The 19,701-nt window shown below is 52.7% G+C and overlaps 1 protein-coding gene and 12 non-coding genes across 14 annotated transcripts; 6 read left to right on the forward strand and 7 right to left on the reverse strand.

Moving 5' to 3' along the window:
* Positions 1-3,444: 3,444 nt before the first annotated feature.
* Positions 3,445-15,432, reverse strand: LOC128076642 (feather beta keratin-like). 2 transcript variants are annotated; one of them, XM_052674556.1, is made up of 4 exons: positions 15,175-15,432; positions 14,800-14,890; positions 14,611-14,703; positions 3,445-4,219 (listed from the first exon to the last, which is right to left on the reverse strand). In XM_052674556.1, exons 3-4 carry the CDS (start codon positions 14,678-14,680, stop codon positions 3,903-3,905), a joined length of 387 nt encoding a protein of 128 aa, XP_052530516.1. In that variant the 5' UTR covers positions 14,681-14,703; positions 14,800-14,890; positions 15,175-15,432; the 3' UTR covers positions 3,445-3,902. The 2 variants fall into 2 exon arrangements, with proteins under 2 accessions (XP_052530516.1, XP_052530515.1); XM_052674555.1 differs by having other exon boundaries at positions 14,611-14,890.
* TRNAS-GCU (transfer RNA serine (anticodon GCU)) lies at positions 7,654-7,735 on the reverse strand. The gene has a single exon. It is a non-coding gene; the product is annotated as a tRNA-Ser (tRNA).
* On the forward strand, positions 9,049-9,120 carry TRNAP-UGG (transfer RNA proline (anticodon UGG)). Its single transcript has one exon. It is a non-coding gene; the product is annotated as a tRNA-Pro (tRNA).
* TRNAP-CGG (transfer RNA proline (anticodon CGG)) lies at positions 9,602-9,673 on the reverse strand. The gene has a single exon. It is a non-coding gene; the product is annotated as a tRNA-Pro (tRNA).
* On the forward strand, positions 9,995-10,076 carry TRNAS-CGA (transfer RNA serine (anticodon CGA)). Its single transcript has one exon. It is a non-coding gene; the product is annotated as a tRNA-Ser (tRNA).
* On the reverse strand, positions 11,706-11,777 carry TRNAA-UGC (transfer RNA alanine (anticodon UGC)). Its single transcript has one exon. It is a non-coding gene; the product is annotated as a tRNA-Ala (tRNA).
* An 86-nt stretch (positions 15,433-15,518) lies between the features above and the next one.
* On the forward strand, positions 15,519-15,590 carry TRNAP-AGG (transfer RNA proline (anticodon AGG)). The gene has a single exon. It is a non-coding gene; the product is annotated as a tRNA-Pro (tRNA).
* A 1,294-nt stretch (positions 15,591-16,884) lies between these two features.
* Positions 16,885-16,966, reverse strand: TRNAS-UGA (transfer RNA serine (anticodon UGA)). The gene has a single exon. It is a non-coding gene; the product is annotated as a tRNA-Ser (tRNA).
* A 689-nt stretch (positions 16,967-17,655) lies between these two features.
* On the forward strand, positions 17,656-17,729 carry TRNAT-AGU (transfer RNA threonine (anticodon AGU)). Its single transcript has one exon. It is a non-coding gene; the product is annotated as a tRNA-Thr (tRNA).
* Positions 17,730-18,887: 1,158 nt separating this feature from the next.
* On the reverse strand, positions 18,888-18,969 carry TRNAS-GCU (transfer RNA serine (anticodon GCU)). Its single transcript has one exon. It is a non-coding gene; the product is annotated as a tRNA-Ser (tRNA).
* A 108-nt stretch (positions 18,970-19,077) lies between these two features.
* Positions 19,078-19,150, forward strand: TRNAM-CAU (transfer RNA methionine (anticodon CAU)). The gene has a single exon. It is a non-coding gene; the product is annotated as a tRNA-Met (tRNA).
* A 241-nt stretch (positions 19,151-19,391) lies between these two features.
* TRNAM-CAU (transfer RNA methionine (anticodon CAU)) lies at positions 19,392-19,464 on the reverse strand. Its single transcript has one exon. It is a non-coding gene; the product is annotated as a tRNA-Met (tRNA).
* Positions 19,465-19,605: 141 nt separating this feature from the next.
* On the forward strand, positions 19,606-19,687 carry TRNAS-GCU (transfer RNA serine (anticodon GCU)). Its single transcript has one exon. It is a non-coding gene; the product is annotated as a tRNA-Ser (tRNA).
* Positions 19,688-19,701: the final 14 nt, after the last annotated feature.

Genomic DNA, 19,701 nt, shown 5'->3' on the forward strand with positions numbered 1-19,701 from the left:
AATTATAGCCTTGGAATATTTAACTTAATAATTATTGAGTTTCAAACTTGCATCCCTGGCTGTTTCAGTCCAGGATGCTGTAAACATTCTGGACCTGGGCTGTGCTGGCACCCTTGTCACCCCATCCCCAAGGGGAGCAACTCAGAGGTTGTGGGTAGCTGAGTACAGTCTGTGGTGCTGGTTTAGGCTCAGGGTGCAGCACAGTGCTGACAAAACAAACGGAGCTTCCAGCTCATCAGGATGTGAGCCATGGGTCCCTGCTTCCATGAGTGGCACCAGAAGGACCAGACCAGGATACTAGTGCCTTTTGATTTCTGTGCCTTTTCCTTTGTGACTCAGCTGTGTGGGTGACCTGTGATTACTTTGCTCCGTGAGATTTCCAGCCCTGAGGAAGAACCACAGCCCTCACTGTGGAGTTCCCCAAGGCTGGAATCACTGCCTGTCTGGGTCCCCAGGCTTTTGCAGGCCTCTGCCCCATGGCTGGCCTGTGGGTGCAGCCATTGGTGTCTGGGGCAGTTTGCCCACCTGAGCAGCAATCTCTCCTCCCTCTTATCCCTGTCACACAACTCGGAGGTACTGGAATCCTGCTGTCTCAGTAACCACCTAGTCACTACCAATCTGTTCCTCACCAAACCCAGTTTGCCTGGGGCTTCCACTCCTGACAGTCTCACTGACTCACCATTTGTAGCAGTCCTCTCTTTTCCATGACAATTCTTTGTGTGTCTCCATTTGTTGCAGACCAAGCCATCCTTCCTCTCCCCTTTCTCCATCCCCAGAGGAGCCAGGCACCCATCACTGCACTTGGAAAGAGCTGTGGGCTTTCCTTATGCAGTAGATACTTGCTCTCCGCTACTGTTGGCTTCCCCAAGCACAGAAATGCAGAACAAACCAAGTGAGTCCATTCACCAAGGCTGGTGGTGTAAGCTGGGATGAGGTTGTGGTAATAAACAACCTAAAAAGGAGATCAACACCCCGGTGGACATGATCTCCTAAAAGGGAGTTGTCACCATCCCAGTTCCAGAACATCATGATTTGAGCTGGAGTACTCCACCACTGTAATTTTTGCTAGTGCAATTGGGTCCACAAAAGCAAAGGATAGAAGAATGAAAATGAAGGGAAGTAGGAGCCTCCAGGAAGCACAGATTGCTGAAGGAGGAGTATCCTGCATTTTGGTGGGGAAGAGGTTTCTTCCAAGGACATGAACAGGTGAGAAAGATGAGAGGACAACAAAAGTCACGAAACTCTATAGATCCAGGCATGGCCCAAGAGTCATTTAGATTACACTCCAGTCTTTTCTGAGCAGTGCTGCTGGAAGCCGTGAGAAAGTAATGCTGTGACCAAACCCCAGCACCCACCTATTTCCTTCTATGTGCCTCTTTCCACCCACTGAGCTCTATTTTTCATCTCAGTCTTCAACTGTAGTTTCCAGTTTCTCACTGGGCCTGTGGCTGCAATGTCTTTACAGGAACCTGCATTTTAGGGCCTAATTAGCAAGTCTGTGTGGTTCTGCTTGGGGCAAGCACTGTCTGGGGGGAAAACAAAGTGGAGTGAATTCAGGACAGCTCTTGTGCTGGCAGCCAAGATGGCCAGGCCCCCAGCCATGAGTCACAGCAGCCCTGGAGACAGGTGCCAGGTGCCTTGTGCTGGGGATCACTGCAGGGCCCCAGATTCTCCTTTCCCCAGTTCTGTCTGCACTGAGACATCACAAATTTCAAGTCAAATTAAGGACTTGCATGGATTTCAGTCTCCTTTGAGACACTGGCTCTTCAGAAAAATAAAAGTCTGTACCATCTCATCCATGGAGTCATTGTGAAATGCTATATCAAAATGTCATTACTCTTTTCCCCTGCTCCATCCTGCACTGTCCTATGCAGCAGGCTGTGGGAAAGCAGATGTACCAGCCTCAGATGCCTATAACTTTCTAATGATGCTCTTGCTACTAATTCACTGCTTTTCCTCTTTGCGGCACTCGAGACAATTTTGCATTCCCTCTCTATGGAACAATGTCTGCAGTTGGTCTAAAAATACCTCAGTAGTCCTTGGAACATGGATGGGAACCCACACCTCTTTGTTCCCAGAGCTCTAATTGCCTAGCAAGTGCCATGCAGGGTGTTTCCAAATTAGGAGCACTTCTATGAAGATCTGAGCAGTAGAACCAGTTGAGCTTGGTAAGACCAACTTGCTTCCAAGCCCAGCATAATACCTCATTCTAAACACTCATAAGCTCTGTGTAGATTTTCACACCACCAAAATGTATAAAGACTGAAAGATTTATACAAAGTCTATGGAGGACTTAGTTGCACTCTTATTCCTCATTTCATTAGCTGAAAATGTTCTGCTTGATGTTCCGTGGCATCTTACAAAGAGGCTTACTCAGTGCCTACCTCCTCTCCCTGTAAAATAGTTATTCTTCTTCATCTAATGACTTCAGTCTAAATCTGCAGGCCCTTATTTTTGGGAATAGCTCAGGGAGGAGCTCGTGCTGTAGCTATGGCCAGAAATAGAGATATTCTCATTAGGTCTGAGGAAGTCCCCTGAAACATATGGAAAGAGAGATTTTGTATTCATTTTGAATATATTTTTAATAAAACGGGTTGTTTTAAGTGATTTTTTCATGGAGATACAGATGCTTCCTGCCTCTGCCATCATCGAAAGCAGAAAGGAAGACTGGAAATGACAGAAATGTTCTTGTTGCACAGAAATCACAGCTGTTATCCAGCTCCAAGTGTGTCAGCAGCCAGTACGATAGCATTAGGGCCTTTCTCTAATGTTGTATGTGGTTTTACATTACTCTGTTCAGCAACAGAAAGCAAGGATCCAAGAGGAGTGGTCTGGCATGTGCTGATCTCTCCATTCCCTGATTATACTACAGCTGCCCCAGGTAGCTGTAGTCATAGACTTGTGTGGTCGTTAAGGTTGGGAAAGACCTCTGAGATCACCAAGTCCAACCATCAACCCACCCCATCATGCCTGCTGACCACGTCCCTTGGTGCCACATCTCTGCAGCTGTGGAACACCTCTAGAGGTGGTGACCCCAGCTCTCTGGGCAAAATTGGACAAAGGGTGACCATTTGGAGAAGCGCCTCCCAAGAAGGCAACTTATGTCTCTTTACCCTCCATCAAACCAAAAACTCACTGCAAAAACAGGCAAAATACCATTTTGAAGCAGCAAACCTTGATGTTGCCACAGTCTTGTGGGAAAAGGCAGTGAGGCTGTTGCATGTTTCCCTAAGCTGGTATTTGCTGTAGGGTAGAAATAAAGGTCTGCAAAAGTTTTCCTTTGGGCTGGACACAGCAAGCCACGTGCTCACATCAGCACAGTGTGGCACTAGCACCAGAAATTCCCATTTCAGACCGAAAAAACAACACCCACACAGCAATAAGTTGCGACCAAAGCACGTCACCACTTCAGACCAGAGGCAAAATGAACACGAAGACTCAGGCTATGATGTAGCATGTCTTTAATGAGAAAAAGAAATAGAATAAACCAGTTGAAAGTATGAGAAGTGCATTTCTAATGCTCACTATAGGAATGGACAAACACTATTTAAGGACAAAACGACCCCTACGAGGTGTTCCTCTGCCCCTGCTGCCTCTGCAGCTCTTGGCACCATCTTCTGTCTGCAGCCAGCTATAAGCTAATAGTAAATGCTGAGTAACACCACAGGGTGTCACACTTACATGGAAGCATACAGTAAGGCATAGCTAGAGAAAGGTCTACAGAGGCGCGATCTTGAACGAAAAGTACCCGAGGATCCCTTCCTGCTGGGAGAGTTGCAGGTGCCCCCAATGGCTTGGAAACACGTGGGAACTTCCTTAGTCCTCTTCCCCAGTCTTGTTCCCGTGCTTCGTTTTTCCTTCCTTGCTCGCCTCAGTGGGACGCGTTGGCCGACGGGGACACCTTACAGCCCACCCCTGAGGCACAGCAAGGCCCCTTTCCCCAGCCCCCGTGTGCCACCGGAGGCCACTGGCACCCCACAGCACCGGAGGTAGCTGCCAACTGCTGCCGACGCTGTGGACCCCACCGTGGTGCTCTGCGGGTAGGAGCTGAGGATGGGCCCAGGCAAGGTCACCACCACGGTGGGGGGCTGGATGACGGTGGTGGAGTCCCAGCAGCGCCGGTAGCAGGGCTCATTGCAGCTGGTGGCCAGTGGCCTGGGGCTGCAGGAGGCGGGCAGGCACAGGTCGTAGCAGGACATCGCGTGGCGAGAACAGGCACCTGGAAGGCAGAGGAGGGCGTAAGCGCAGGGCAGATGCCATCCTTTCCCTGCTGAGCTCTAACTTGGTGGCTCTGGCAGCCAGAGGTAGGGATAATTTGATTTCATTTGAATGACCTGCCCTGGGAGGCAGAGCTGGAGAGGTGACAGCGCTCCTTCAGCAAGCAGAGTGCTCACTGGAATGCTTCCTGTTGCTGTAAAAAACACTTAACGCAACACGAGTGAGCTGGATTTAGCACAGGCTAAAATTAAAGGCATCTCTGCTGTCCTCCCTTCAACAGGGGGGCACTGATCTCTGTAACCAGGGAATGTGCTATTCTTTTTGCTCTTTATATTCTTTTTTAGCAAAAAAATCCATGCCGGACGTGCCTGGCTAGGTAGCTACAGATCCCTGTGGCACATACCCAATTCACCTTGCATTCCTCATCCCCTTGCACCCTCATGTGATGGCAAGAAGAATCCCTCCCCCGAGGCCTCCGCAGGTGGGAGGCAGACAACAAACCTCGACCCCTCTCTGAGGACCAGGCAGCGCACATCAGTGCCGACAGAAGCTCTGTCAGAGGAAGGAATGGAGCATCTCAACTTACCTGGGCAGCAGAGGATGCAGCAGCTGGGAAGCAGGTGGCAGGGCCCAGCAGCACCTGGTGTTATATAGGGTGCCCCGACCCCCAGGGGAGCTGGCGCATTCCTTCCACATGAAACTTCCCAGTAACCAGCAGTTTTCTCCTGGAAAGCTCCCCCAGCTGATTAAAAAGTTTCATCTTTCATCTGTCATGTTTTGCTTCCATTTAGTACTGAGTAAGATTGAAATGATTCCAGCTACAGGCAGTAATTATCTTACCTCCCAGGGCCAAAGTACATTTTAGGTTGGATGCTATGAGACAGGAGAGTACTTCAGCTGAATTTAGGGCAGGTGCATCCCCAGCACACCTCCCCTCCCTCCCCACCTTCTTCTGAGCACAACCGTAAATCAGTGGGGAATTCAGCTCCCAAGTTCACCTGAGGTAAGCTCATAAATTTGGGGCCTTAAGCCCCAGTTAAGAGAAATACATCTGTGCACAAGTTCAGTACAAACAGCTAGGCTCCTGCACTACCTCAGCGTCACGGGATCCTGACTGGAAGATGGGGGATGCTGCAGAGGTGAGGGGTGGTGAGGGAGATGATCCAACGTGTGGTGCTGCAGTTCTGCAGCCCTCATCCTTCCCCAGCTATCTGGGTGGCATAGACATAGACACGGCTCAGTGCAAGCCCAACGTAGCAGAGCTGATCTGGCGTGACCAAGTGTTTATGCATTTGGATCCAGTTTATGTGTTTGGATCCACGTGGACTATTTCGTATTTTGATATTCCTCAGGTATGAGGCATGCATTCAGCTTGGAAAGTTGAGCAGATTTTAAAAGCAAACGAACCAAATACACAGAAGGGCGTTAAAAAGACTCTGGAGTCCATCCCTGAAGGTGACACTGACCGTAAGTGGCCAACTTTGCTCAGTGAGCTGATGGCAGAGGCCAAGAGACTTTCCCACCTGCTCTTGGGACACGCTAGGAGCACTGAGTCAGAAGTTCACGGCTATTCTTTCCTGTGATGGAGAAAAACTGCCAAGACATTCTAATGATAGGTGTGACTCCAGATTGCTCTGGTGAACCCTGCTAACCTGCTAGAGAGACAGGGAGTCGCAGAAGTCCCGACCTGCATTTAAACATGAATCAGCTACATGCTGGGGATAAGGAATCGCTGACGTTGTACCAAGCAGGGGAATGAGCCATCAGGCTCCGGGGGAGGCTGGAAGAAGGCTTCTCATTTCATTCCAGCAGAGCCCATGTGGAGGCATAAATACCTTCTGCCCCAAAATAAATTATGGCAGTATCGGGCCGTAAGCATGTGTGGAGCCAGGGGGGTTTCAGCATCGCTGTTACAGATGTGCCTTGTAGGGGTTTTCAGAGTCACTTTAGTTACTGGGGTGAGTAGGCTGCTCACACTGCATCATCATGTTCCAGCACAACATCGGGGCACGCTGGATGTTTGCAGTTCAAGCAGAGGGGTATTTAAAGAAGGCATGATTGTGAGTGTGAAGAGATCTCTGCACTGACTAAAGTCCTTTGCTTGGAGAAGGGAAAGGGCAAAACAATGGTCAGGAAGTCAAAATAATCAGTTGTTTTTTTTTTTTTGTTTTTTTTTTGTTTTTTTTGCAATGAGAGAGATTAAAACAAAAAAAAATCCATAGGGAAAAGAGCTCTTCCTAGGGGTGAGGGTGTCTAGAAGAAAAACAGGACTGGTTTCACTAACCCCTGTTCTTTTCAGGCAGTGAGCTCTTTCGGCTAGAGACAGGACTTTCTCTGGAGAAACCACAAAACCAATAAAATATTGTGCAACCAAACACATCAAGCCCATTTTCTTAACTTTTGCAATGGATCTGGGATGTGCACCCATTTCAGTCCTGTGTAGCTTTGTTCCCAAACACCTTGGCAATCTCAATGAACAGGTGGAAATCATAGAATCGTGGAATCATTCGGGTTGGAAAGGACCTCTAAGATCCCCCCCCTCTATGCCCTCAGTGCCACATGCCCACGGTTCTGAAACACCTCCAGGGACAGCAATCCCACCTCTCCCTGGGCAGCTCTGCCACTGCATCACCGCACTTTCTGAGAAGTTTTTACTGATATCCAACCTGAAATGCTGGGGATGGTTTTATTCACCTGTCAAAAAAAAAACCCTCCCATGGAAATTGCTGGAGTTCACAGAAGTTCCCTACAGAGCTGGTGGATAGGGACCTGTGCTTGGCTTTGGCCAGGGAATGCCGGCCTCTGCCATCCCACTGCAGGCTGCCGCGGGAGCCCTATGGAGCAGCGAGGACACAGGCCTCTGCACAAGGACACGTGCAAAGACTTTAGGGGAGCCCTGGGAGCACAGCCCGCCCAAAGCCTTGGGGCTGCAGGAGATCCAGTTTCACTGACTCCGCAATCGCTGGGTCCCCAGGTGAACCGGGGCTCTGTGGCATCACCGTGGCCGGCACGTTTCTGCAGGAGGCCTCATCACCGAATGCAAGGGCAGAGGAAGCCTGTTCCTGATGGCTCCAAGGCATCTCACCAGGCTGAGGGAGGAAATGCAGCCCCAGGGAGAGCCCAAAAGCTGATGAGGGGCTGCAGCGTGGGCACCCCCCCAAACGCAGCGTATCTTTGCCACGTTCTCATCAACAGAAAGAGGCACACGGAGTAGAAAAGGCAGCTACAAGGCTGGCACAACATGCTTCCCTGGCTGCAGTGAAGCACTGATGCACTGGTTGCCAGGGACAGGCGGCGAGGATGTGCAGGTGGAGCGGGGCTGCATGGCACAGTCACCTGCTGTTGCCCCACGGAGGGCTACCAAAATGCAGCCTCAGCTCTTGTCCAGGCTGCCCCAGAAGGCCCCAGAAAGAGCCCTTATGGGATCCAGGCAACCGACGAGGGTGGGATTCGAACCCACGCGTGCAGAGCACAATGGATTAGCAGTCCATCACCTTCACCACTCGGCCACCTCGTCCCCTGCCTTGATGCAGTTTGGGGCATTTTTTTCGTTTTTGGCACAGCTACCAGCACATCGTTTTACCAGCACATCGTTTTACCAGCACATCGTTTTACCAGCACAGCACTCGTTCCTCAGCTCCTCCCAGAGAGCTGGGCTGTGGGACCGAGCTGTGCTCCTGCCCTTCAACAGCACGGCAAGAGGTTTGTGGTTCTTCTGTCCCTCTCCTCTCGGTCCCAGTTCAAAGAGTGATAAAGGGTAGAGTGGGCAGAACCACTACATTTATTTTTGCCAAAAATAAGGCTTTATGATGTGTTAGTTTTTTTTGTTTGGTTGGTTGGTTTTTTTTTTTTTTTCTTATAGTTGTAGGTTTCCACAACCTATTGCCCTTCTCCCATCCCGGGCTACAACCAGATGGATTTTCCTGCGTGATTCTGTACCATGTATGCCTGTAAATCAAAGCGGAAGATGGCAGGAGAAACCTAGTCTGCAAAATGTACCTCTTAATTTCCCAAATATTCTGGATTTTGAGACAGCTTTTGTACCAACTCTTCAATTTAAGCTTCCCAGGAGTATGGAACAGAAGGAAATCATCCTTCTTCCCATATGCAGGGCAGACCTCAGAGACTGTCTCCCCAGTGTCCTGTGCTCACCCAGCTGCTGGCTATAGGGCATCCCAGCCTCGGGCAGAGTCCCCAGCCAGGGGCTAGGAAGAAAATCAGCCCACAGGCCAGGCACCACTGGGGGTCAAATCCGGGATCTGCTGTTTAGTAGAGAGGCTCTTCAATCAGCTGAACCATGGTTCCAACCCGCCCATGGTGCTGGTCCCCTCATCCCAAGGGCAGCCCCATGACACCCTGTCCTCATGCACCCTGAGCCCCAGACCCCTACCCCAGTGTGCTGTGCCTCAGCCAAGGGGGAAAGCAGCTGGCAAGCAGGTGCTGCATTGTTCACACCTGCCAAACTTATCTCAAGTCAGATGAGAGAAAGGCAGCCAAGCACTGCTCTGGGCATCCAGGAGGAAGGCTGAAATACTCAGGATGAAACAAGGCACTATGCCATTCCGGCAGAAAAAGCATTTGGCAGGAAGAAATCCCCCCAGGGCTGGTGGCTCCTGCCCAGGCTTACACTGGATGGTGATCCTACCAGCATCGGAGCCCACAGGAAAACTGGAGATAGATATCCTCAATGTTTCCTTCAGGATAAATGAGGACGAGGGTGCACAGAAAAGGCAGCAGCTGGTAGAAGACCCAGTAACAAAAATAGGGACAGAGAATCAGTCCAAATCTTAATGGGGCACAGGAGCAGTGATGGAAAGGGCTTTACATGCAGGCTCGTTGGTCTAGGGGTATGATTCTCGCTTTGGGTGCGAGAGGTCCCGGGTTCAAATCCCGGACGAGCCCTCCTTTTGGGTGCCCCCCTGCCGCACACAGTGCCTGGTGGGGCACAGCCCTCCCTGCAGACCAGGGCCATCCCGTTGCCTGCTGCTGCCCGATTCGGCGCCAGGCCTGGGAGTGGGGCTCCATCAGCAACAGGGGGGAGGTTGGGGTGGGTTCCCAGAGGATGTGATTTTGGGGAGAGCCCGTGGGGCAGAATGGGGGAGCTGTGGGCAGGGGCAGAAAAATTGGGTGGGAACTGAGGAGACTTCCTGCAAAGCTCAGCCCCCCCCCCCCCCCCCCCCCCCCCCCCCCCCTAAAAAACAACCACATCCTGTGTGTTTCTTTTTCAGGATGGTGGGCGCAGAGGTGATGGCCGTGTTGGGGAGCAGCCAGCGGTGCGGGAGGCTGCACAGCATGAGGGAAGTGGTGTAGCATCACCACTCCACAGAGCCCGCTCCAGATGTGAGCATGGTGTGGGGGCAGGGCAGGAATGTTGAAAAGAGAAGGGCTCGTCCGGGAGTTGAACCCGGGACCTCTCGCACCCGAAGCGAGAATCATACCCCTAGACCAACGAGCCCCACTGCAGAGCCTTTTTGGAGCCTCATCTCTTGTGCTTCACGGTGTTTGTCTTCACTAGTGCAGATGGGGATGTTTTCTGGCTTCTTCACCGCAGCAGAGGAGCCAGGAACAGCCCAAGGCAAGCCGTGTTCTCAAGCAGCCCCACGCTGTTGTGGGCAGCTGAGAGACTGGAGTGTCTTGGGGAGGAAAAGGGTGGAGATGCTGGAGGTGGAACTGCACGCAAAGCAGGCACTCTGCTATGCACAACCCCACGGAATGAGCTGTGGGGTGCTGGGGCTGCCCCACAGGGATGGCTGTGCCCTGAGCATAGGGCAGGGATGCTGTGATGGCCGAGAGGTGAAGGCGTTGGACTCGAAATCCAATAGGGTTTCCCTGCGCAGGTTCGAATCCTGCTCACAGCGATGGATTTTACCCCCTGCCTGGAGGTGGGAATTGTGGAGGGTTTGGGTTAGAGGGGGCCTTCTGACCCCAAAGCAGGAGTCATTCTGCTGGACCAATGATCCAGGGTGCTGAGCCCTTGCCACCTCCATCCCCTGCCCCGCAGCTTTTCAGGCACAGTACCCTACACTGCCCACACTACGCTCTGGGATTTCCTCCTCTTTCCTCCTCGTGAGCATCTCTCCGCCCATTACTGTGCTCACCACTGCTACTGCTCACCAGAGGACCCTTTTTCCTCCATGAGGTGCCCCAGGGCACCCATTTTCCCCTCTCACCTGGATTTCACAGAGTTCCTCTGCACCCCCACCAAATCGTTGTCACTGGAGGGACTTCTGGAGGCCATCTGGCCCCTGCCCTGCACAAGCACAGACACCCGCAGCAGTTGGCCCAGGATTGCATCCAGACACCTTTTGAAGGTCTCCAAGGAAGGAGGTGGCACAGCCACTCTGGGCAATAAGCTGCAGTGCACAGTAAAGACATATTTCTTTTCCATACATCCACTGCTTGTGTAGGAAGATCTGATCATAGAATCGCAGAATCTACTGATTTGGAGAAGACCTTTAAACACCATCCAGTCCCATTCCCCTTCAATGAAGAGAGACATTTTCAGCACAGTCAGGTTTCTCACAGCCCAGTCCAGCCTGACCTTAAATGTCTCCAAGGAAGGGGCATCCACCACCTCCCCGAACAACCTGTTCCTGTGCTACCCTCATTACAACCCTCATCATCTTTTTTTTCCCTTATATCCAGTCTAAACATCCCCTTTCAGCTTAAAACGTCTCCTCTTATCCTATCGCAGCAGACTGTACTAAAGAGTCTGTCTCCTATCTCACAGACCCCCTGAGTTACTGATAGACCACTCTCAGGTCACCCGAAGACCCCCGTTTGGCTTTGCTGAACCTCATGAGGTTCTCCTGGGCTCACTGCTTGAGCCCCTCTAGGTCCCTCAGGATGGCATCCTGTCAAAAGTACCACACAGCCTGGTGTCATCCACAAACTTGCTGAGGATGCACTCAATCCGACTGATGAAAATATTAAAATATTAGCAGTAGTGACTCCAGAGGGACACTGCTTGTCACTGATCTCCTGGATTTTGAGCCATTGGCCAACAGAATCTGGGTGTGAACTTGAAGTCAGTTCCTCATCCACCAAATACTCTACCTGTCAAATCCATATTTTTCCAGTTCGAAGAGAAGAAAGTCCAAAGCCTTAATATGATCCAGATAAATTACATCAGTGATTCTTAGATGTCCGCTGACACAGAAACACAGTAACACAGAAGGCAGACAAGCCCTTGGTTGGTGAAATGCTGGTTAGGACAGCCCAACACTTCTCTCAGAAACTTCTCTTCCTTACCTGTTCCTTGGTGCTTGGAGGTTCCATGATCTTCTGCATCACAATGGTGAAGCTGGCAGGCCAGCAGCGCCCTGTGTCATCCATTCTGTGCTTCATAAAAACAGAGACAACAGTGCAGGAAAGCAGCAGGTGATCTGCAGGGATGACAGGGAGAAAGAGAGCTGCAAGGGGAGAGGGTCTGTGGAGGTGAGCGAGGAAAGGTGAGGGAGGGGTTTTGGTCAGAGGCAGCAAAAGTGTGGAGATGCTGGGGGTTGAACCCAGGGCCTCCTGCATGCAAAGCAGGCGCTCTACCGCTGAGCTACATCCCCTGGGTGATGATGATGATGATGATGATGACGATGATGATGATGATGATAACGATGATGAGGACAATAATGATGATGACAATGCTGCTGCTGCTGCTGCTGCTAATGGAGTTCTGGTTTTAGGCAAATTTTCTTCAGCCCTCTTTCTCAGCTGATGCTTTCCTGCCAGCAGCTCCCCCTGTTGAGACCCATGCACGCAGGGTTTCCTTCATGGCCATTTGCCACAGGGAGCTCTTAGGGATCAATTCCTTTCTATACCTGCACTGCAACCACTCCCACAAAGCTGCACTCTCCTGGATAGTCTCTCCACTGTCTATCCTGAAGACTGTCCCACGCCTTCAGGATACATCCAAGGATGGGGATGTCAGCTCTTTCCTGTGCCGTCTGTTCCATGTTCTGTCCACCAGAACTATAAAAAATCCTTCCTGATGTCCAATCCGAACCTCCCCTGCAACAACGTGAGTCTGCTTCCTTGCCATCTATGGCTTGGCATAAGAGGAAAGAGCCTGACACCCTCCTCATTGCAACCTCCCTTCAGGTAGCTGTAGACAGTAATGATTTCTCCCCTCAGCCTCCTTTTCTCCACTTTAAACAACCTCACTTTCCTCAGCTGCTCCTCATATCATGTCTTCTTGTCTCCTCACCAGTTTTGTTGCTCTTTTCCAAATCCATTCCCACGACTCAGCATCCTCCTTGTACCAAGAAGCCAAAACAGAGCGCAGTATGCCAGGTGTGGTCTCATTGGTAATGTGTACAGAGGAACAATCCCTTCCCTAATGCTCTTGGTTGCTCTACTTCTGATGCAAGTGTGAAAGTGTGCTCTCCTTTCCTCCTCCTCCTCACTCCCCCTGCTTCCTAGTCCACAGCAGCCTTGTAAATAAGGCCTTGTACACGGGAAGGCAATGAGCAAGAGTACTTTTGCTAAAACAGATTAACGAGCAATAATCTGCCTCACTCTGGGGACCTGATGAAACGGACAGCAGACACCTGGTTCAACAGCTGAAGGCCAATCGAGCAGGCACCTCAAAAGTATCACTGTCAATCGATCCTACACCCATAAAGAGTGAGCAGCCCATAGGATGGCCTGGGTTGCAAAGGAGCACAGTGCTCATCCAGCTCCAACCCCCTGCTGTGTGCAGGTCACCAACCAGCAGCCCAGGCTGCCCAGAGCCACATCCAGCCTGGCCTTGAATGCCCGCAGGGATGGGGCATCCACAGCCTCCTTGGGCAACCTGTGCCAGTGCCTCACCACCCTCTGGCTGAAAAACTTCCTCCTCATATCCAACCTAAACCTCCCCTGTCTCAGATTAAAACCACTCCCCTCCTTGTCCCATCAGGCTCTGGTGCTCTCCATCAGGGCAGCAAGTTGCACTTGGGACTGCCCTCAAGTAAGGATGTCTCTTGAGGTTTGTTCCGTGCAGAGATCCAATCCCTTGCACTGCAATGCCAAGATGCCCTACCAATACTGATCCTCGCCAGGTGGCCAGTAGTTTGTTTTAAGCCTTGTTGGCTTTGCTAAGATTGTATCTTAGGTTGACTGGGAAGTAATGATCCCTAAAACATACATGACTGACCAAGTGTGGGGTGAGAAGCAGATCCAGGTACAGCTGCGCTCCCTACTTCTGTGGTGCAGGGAGTTCTCTCTGAACCTAATAACTCAGCAGGAGGGTCTCCTGTCTGTGAGTGTTTAACCCTACCCTCTCCTGTGCATCCACGTGCATGCTCTCACACGGATCACCTCTCTTGGTATCACCTGTAAACTTACTGAGGCTGCACTTGATCCCATCATCCAAATCACTAGTGAAAATATTAAACAAAACTGGCCCCAGTACTGAGCTCTGGGAAACGTCCCAGGTGACCAGCTGTTAGCTGAGTTCAACTCCATTCACTGTGGTTCTTTGATCACGGCCATCCAGCCAGTTCCTCCCTCAGTGCCCGGTACACACGTCCAAGACATGATTTGCGTGTGTCTCCACATGAGTACTGTGAGAAACAGTATCAAACCCTTCACTAAAATCTAAGAATCATAGAATATCTTGAATATTTATCAGATTTCATGGGTTTTTCTTCCCCAGAGTGCTTTATCTCAGCAGACTCTAAGAAGCAGATCTGATGAGCTAGATGTCTGCTCTCCTGAAGTCCAGGCATGTAAGCTTGCTACTCAGCCTCCTGGCTGTCCACATGATCATGGATGTGGCCTATTTTCACTGCTGCCAAAAATGACTTTGGCTGGTTTTGTTCACTTAGAGAGAGCCTGATGGTGGCATTTAAATATAGGGTGTGGGAGATGAACCCAGGACCTCTTTTACCCTTAGTGAGAACCATGTCCCCAGACCAAGGAGTCGCAGTGTGCGGTAGCCTGGCTCCTACAGCCCTGTGACATTTGTTCATGTCCTTGGGCAGCACTTCCACTGGCACCGCTGGGCTCACGCCTTGCAGCCGTGCAGATAGGATGTAGGGCGTAGGGCTGTGTGGGGTTACACCTGACATTCTCAGCCAGAATGCGGACCATGGGGCAGCTGGGGCTGCCTGGAAATACCCACAAAGGCGGATATGCCAGATGTGTGAGCAAAGAGTTCCCCCTAAAGTGGGCTGGGCTGCTGTGGACGATGGGCGCTGGACACAGCATGAGGTAGGGTTTTCCTGCACAGGTTTGACTGCAGCTCACAATGATGGATAATATCCCTGGTCTACGGCTGGGGGGAATACGTTGCCACCTGTTGTTGACCCCCTGCCCACATCTTCCATTCTGTCACACATCTTCCATTCTGCCCCATGGGCCTTCCCCTCTTCTTCCTCCTAGGGACATCCCTCAAAGCCAAGTTCTTTTACTTACCTGGGTTTCTCCACACTGCCAGGCACAGAGTCACCAAACTGTTGATAGTGGAGGGACCTCTGGAGGCCATCTGGTCCCAGTGCCACTCAGACTCTGCACGTAGCAGAGGGGTTGAAACTAGATGATGATTGTGGCCCTTCTCAACCCAGTTCATTCTATGATTCTATGAAATCCAGGAATAAAACTCACCTAACTGAATGGCAGGTTAGAAAGCTGGCATTGCTTTATTGCAGCACTGGCTGCACGGGGGATCATTCCTCCCAGCATGCACACCCACTACCTGAAAAGCACACTGATGTTATGCATTTTAACATGTGAATATTCACGTCATTTCTACAAAGTGCCCGCCTAGAAGCACTGTACGTATTAAAATCTGGCACTACTCGTGTTCTGGGGGCTTCCGGAAAGGAGTTTGTTGGTTGTCTCCACGCAAAAGAATGCTTGTTACAAAAGCCAGGTCCCATATGTGGTCAGAAAGCTTTATACAAAAAAAAAAATGGCTGTTGACTAAGTTTTTAACCTTGCTAGAGCACCTATGATCAACCCTAGTGGGGCACAGTTTACCTCCTCCTCAAAGCTGGTGGAATGCTGAGTCCGTGCTTTTTAGGTTGTCCTTATCTAGAAGCAAAACCCTTCCCAAGAGAACAGTTCTGCGGAGGTGTTCCAACCAGTTGCTGAAAGCCTGGAATTTCTTGACAGGTATCAGCACTCAAGCACAGGCGCCCACAGCAGCTGGCCCAGGACTGCATCCAGCAAGGGCAGAGACGGAACAGCCGCGCTGGCTGACGGCTGGCAGCGCTCCGTCGCACTCACAGCGAGACGCTTTTCCCCCCCTCCCGTCCGCACAGCAGCAGCGCCGCTCCCTGCGCAGCCCGGCCCACTGACCAGCACCGACCTGCGGACGCCGCGGCTCGTTGGTCTAGGGGTATGATTCTCGCTTAGGGTGCGAGAGGTCCCGGGTTCAAATCCCGGACGAGCCCTCCTTTTTTTTTTTGGACGACACCGACCGTGTTCCTCCTTCACCGGACCGCGCACTGCTGAAAAGCCAAGGCAGCTGCAGTGCTGGGATCGCTCCTCTGCTCAGGTAATGGCGGCGGCATCCCCTGCGCAGCTCTCCGTGTATCCAGGCAGGACTTGAGATGCTCGTCTCATCCTGTCTGCCCAGAACCTCCAGGGCTTCCTCACTGAGCTGCATACCCTGCTGATGGGCGTAGAAGGGGTCTTTGGGAAGCTCTCCTCACCCCCCCCTCCCCCCTCCGCAGTTTTACCCACCTTGCCCGCTGCTCCCTCTTCTCTGTCCGAATGTTCTCCCCAGACAGACATTCTCAGACCCTGCTTTGCCACCCCTGTTCCTGCTGCAGCAATAGTTCCCTGACGCCATGGATGTGCCACCCCAAAAATGCCACCTCTCCCCTCAGCACCAGGCACTGCCCTCCTTGCCACATTCTTCACCATGAGCCGGGCGTTGTGTGAGTGCCTAAAATGGAAGAGTTTGTCCTGGAGTTGAACCCAGGACCTCTCATCACCCTCACTGAAAAGTGAGAATCACACCACTAGACCAGGTACAATTTATGGGACTGTGATGGGCGACAGGAAGTGGAGAGGCTCCATTGAGTGCTCTGGTCATCAGGAATAGGCACATCCCTCTTGTTCTGCAGCCTGTGCTGTGGGGGGACACCTGGACATGGCCACAAGCTGTAGCAGCTCTATCTCCAAAGTTTTAGGGGCAATGGGACCATCAGGCTGTGGATGGGAATTCAGTCATACAAAGGATTACAGTTCAGTGGTAGAGTGCTGGCTTTGCATTAAAGAGACCTTGGGTTCAAGCCTCAGTGTCTCCAGTTGTTCTTGTTGTAGTTGTTTTTTGCCCCTCCTCTGAAAACCTCCTCATGGGGGCTGTGGTATTAGAATCACACTTCCCCCACTGAGGCACAGCCAAAGGAGTTTTGTGCTATGCACCATGGCCCCATATGGAGCCGTATAATGGGGGCGTGTTTGGTGCTGGCATCACCCAGTTGTGCCATCCACACAGCCCTCTGAAGCCCCTCACACACTGAGCAGTGCTGTGAGCCTGCATTTTGTCTCTTTTGTCCCTGTGACACATTGCTACCAACAGCTCTGAGTGCCATTACAGCAGACCTGACATCTGCAGCGTTAGTGTCAGGCAGTGGGGTCCCATCCCATCCCTGTCTGTGCCCGCCAGTTTGTGGTTGCCCAAAAGAAAAGCTCGTGCCCCTGATCCCCAGCCACCAAGCAGCATCAGCCAAAATCCATCGCTGTGAGCAGGATTCGAACCTGCGCAGGGAAACCCTATTGGATTTCAAGTCCAACGCCTTCACCCCTCGGCCATCACAGCCCTATGTGGTCTTGTTTGCAACCTACAACTTCCCGGTTCTGGGGGTCCAGCTGCAGAAAGGGAAGCCCCTACAGTCATCATGGAGAGACCCATGTTTGCAGCAGCCCCAGAGCCACAACCCCCAGTGCTCACACTCACCTCCCTCCCTATCATCAGGTCATCAAGGTTGCAAAAAGGAAATGGTGGGGGGATATTTCACACCTGAAGCAAGAATCATACCCTGAGATCAACAAGCCAGGGCACACAGATGCCTGGGCCCCCTTATCTTACTTCCTTTTGGACATCAAAGTGCTGTGGGCAGCACTACCTTTTGTTCTCAGTGCTGGTTTCCAGAAGGACCATGCTGATTGCCCTAAGGAATGGAGCAGGTTACATAAGAGACCTTTATTCTTCTTGTTTTTGAGTGCAAGAGATCCCAGGTTGAACTCCTGGAGTTGGCCCCTCCTTTTGGGTACCACTGCCCTGCTCTGGCTGCCAGCACGGAGCTCCTCGTGGGCCCAGCTCCAGGTGTTATCCCCCCAGTGAGGCCCCACTGCTGCTTGAAGTGACACACAGGATGGGTCCAATGATCTCAACCCCATATTTTGGCTCCTGGTCCTGCTGGTGACCCCAGTAGCAGGAGGATGGAGACAGGAGCAAGGCAGGGTCACGGGAACCTTGGGAGCACCCCATTAGAAAAGGAGCATGTGGGCACCATGGCTTAGCTGGTTAAAGCGCCTGTCTAGTAAACAGGAGATCCTGGGTTCAACTCCCAGTGGTGCCTGGCCTGGTGGCTGCTTTTCTTCCTGGCCCCTGAGTTTGGGCATGTGGGCTGGGGTCTTCACCCTCACCAGAGGCACTTCATTGCTGCCTATGTCCTCCTACTCTTCTACCTTGCTGCTCCCATGACGCGCCCCTTCCCAATGACAAAGCAGTCCCCTGAAGTCTGAATATGCCTTTTTACTCCAGAGCTCATTTCAAGGGGAGACAGAGAGTGTCATGGAGACACTAGGGCTTATCAGTAAGTCTGGGCAGGGGTAGAAAGGGAGCTGCATGCAGTTCATGGGTTTCACTGGCAGCAGAAGCGCCGATCACTCAGGGCCATGTCATTCCTTTCCAGCACTGCACAGACTCCTGCTGTTTCTGGGTGCCACACAGTTCCCTAAGGCACCAGGAGCTTCAGCTGCCCCACGGGCCCCAGGCAGAGCACAGTTCCTCCAGCATCTGCCTGCTGGAGCAGGAGAAGCATGTGCTGTTGGCAGCCACTTCATCGTGCAGCAGCCTATGCTGGAGCACCCGGGCCTGCAGTGCAGAGCCCTCCTGATGCCCTCTGGTTGGGAACACTGGAGGACCTCTGTCCAGATGCACTGCTTAGGAAGAAACAGAGAGCAGTCAGCATGGGCCAGAGCTGCAGAAGGACACAGCCCGATGGTACTGGGGCATTGTGGAGATGGTTGTCCATGGGGATGGGTGGAGCCATCAGGTGCTCAGAGGCTCGGCTGTGTGGCTGCTGAAGAGGTCCTCCCCATGGAAACAGTGCAGCTGAACCCTGTTCAGCACCGTGTCATCCTTCCTCAGCCCCCGGGCAGCTCCACCCATGAGGAAGAGAGCTGGGTTTGGGTGCCAGTGGGGATCCCAGGCTGGCTGCCATGCAGAAGGCTGAGCCTTGAAGCTGACGCTGCTGGTGTCGGCGTGCCCCAGTGCCTGGCACGGCTGCACCGCCCCAAGCTGTCCTCCTACACCTGCCCGCGTGGTGAGAATAGCAGGAGGGCCCTGCAGAATCTCGGTTACCTTCCTTGGGAGCACAGGCCCACGGATAGCTGGGATTCGCCATAGGTGAGAGGTAAATTCTGGTGCCGAGGGCTCGGCTCGAGGCTGCTCGGGCACCACGGGGCCTGGCACCGTGCTGTCTGGCTCCAGGCCTCCGCGACGGCAAAAGCGACGATGAGGGTGGGATTCGAACCCACGCGTGCAGAGCACAATGGATTAGCAGTCCATCGCCTTAACCACTCGGCCACCTCATCCTGCCCGCGCCGCCCGCCCCGCCCCGGCCCCTCCCTGCCGCGCGCCCCGAGCGCCGCCCGCTCGCCGCGCCGGGCTGTTACAGGCCTCGCGAAGAGTGGGGCAACGCAGCCCTCTTAGCGCAGCCGGCAGCGCGTCAGTCTCATAATCTGAAGGTCCTGAGTTCGAGCCTCAGAGAGGGCACTGTTTTAGCTCCGTGCCGGGGGCCGGGGGATGCGCCGTGCCGCGAGGCGTGCCGTTTTGCAGCAGCGCGTGACCGCCGGCAGGGCGGCCCCATGCGGAGCTCGGTGTTGGTTTTGGTTGGACCGGCTCCCCGCTGGACTCCACATGCAGAGCCCAGGAGCGGAGCTGTGAGATGCAACAAAACGAACAGTCGCACAAACAAACAAAACGGCAATTCTAAACGATAAAAACAGAAACGCTCTGCCCTCTCTGAGGCTCGAACTCAGGACCTTCAGATTATGAGACTGACGCGCTGCCGGCTGCGCTAAGAGGGCTGTGGCAGCACGCCTCTTCTCGGGACCTGCAGCGCGCCGCCGTGCGCCGGGGGGGAACTGCGCCCCCTGCTGGGAGCGGGCGGGGCGAGCGGGCGGGGCGGAGGGCGGCGGGAGGGGTCGGGGTAACGCTGCTCAGGGCAGGACGAGGTGGCCGAGTGGTTAAGGCGATGGACTGCTAATCCATTGTGCTCTGCACGCGTGGGTTCGAATCCCACCTTCGTCGCCACTTTTGCCACA

Source organism: Tympanuchus pallidicinctus, unplaced genomic scaffold (genome assembly GCF_026119805.1).
Source record: "Tympanuchus pallidicinctus isolate F22 unplaced genomic scaffold, pur_lepc_1.0 scaffold15, whole genome shotgun sequence".
Classification (NCBI taxonomy): Eukaryota; Metazoa; Chordata; class Aves; order Galliformes; family Phasianidae; genus Tympanuchus; species Tympanuchus pallidicinctus.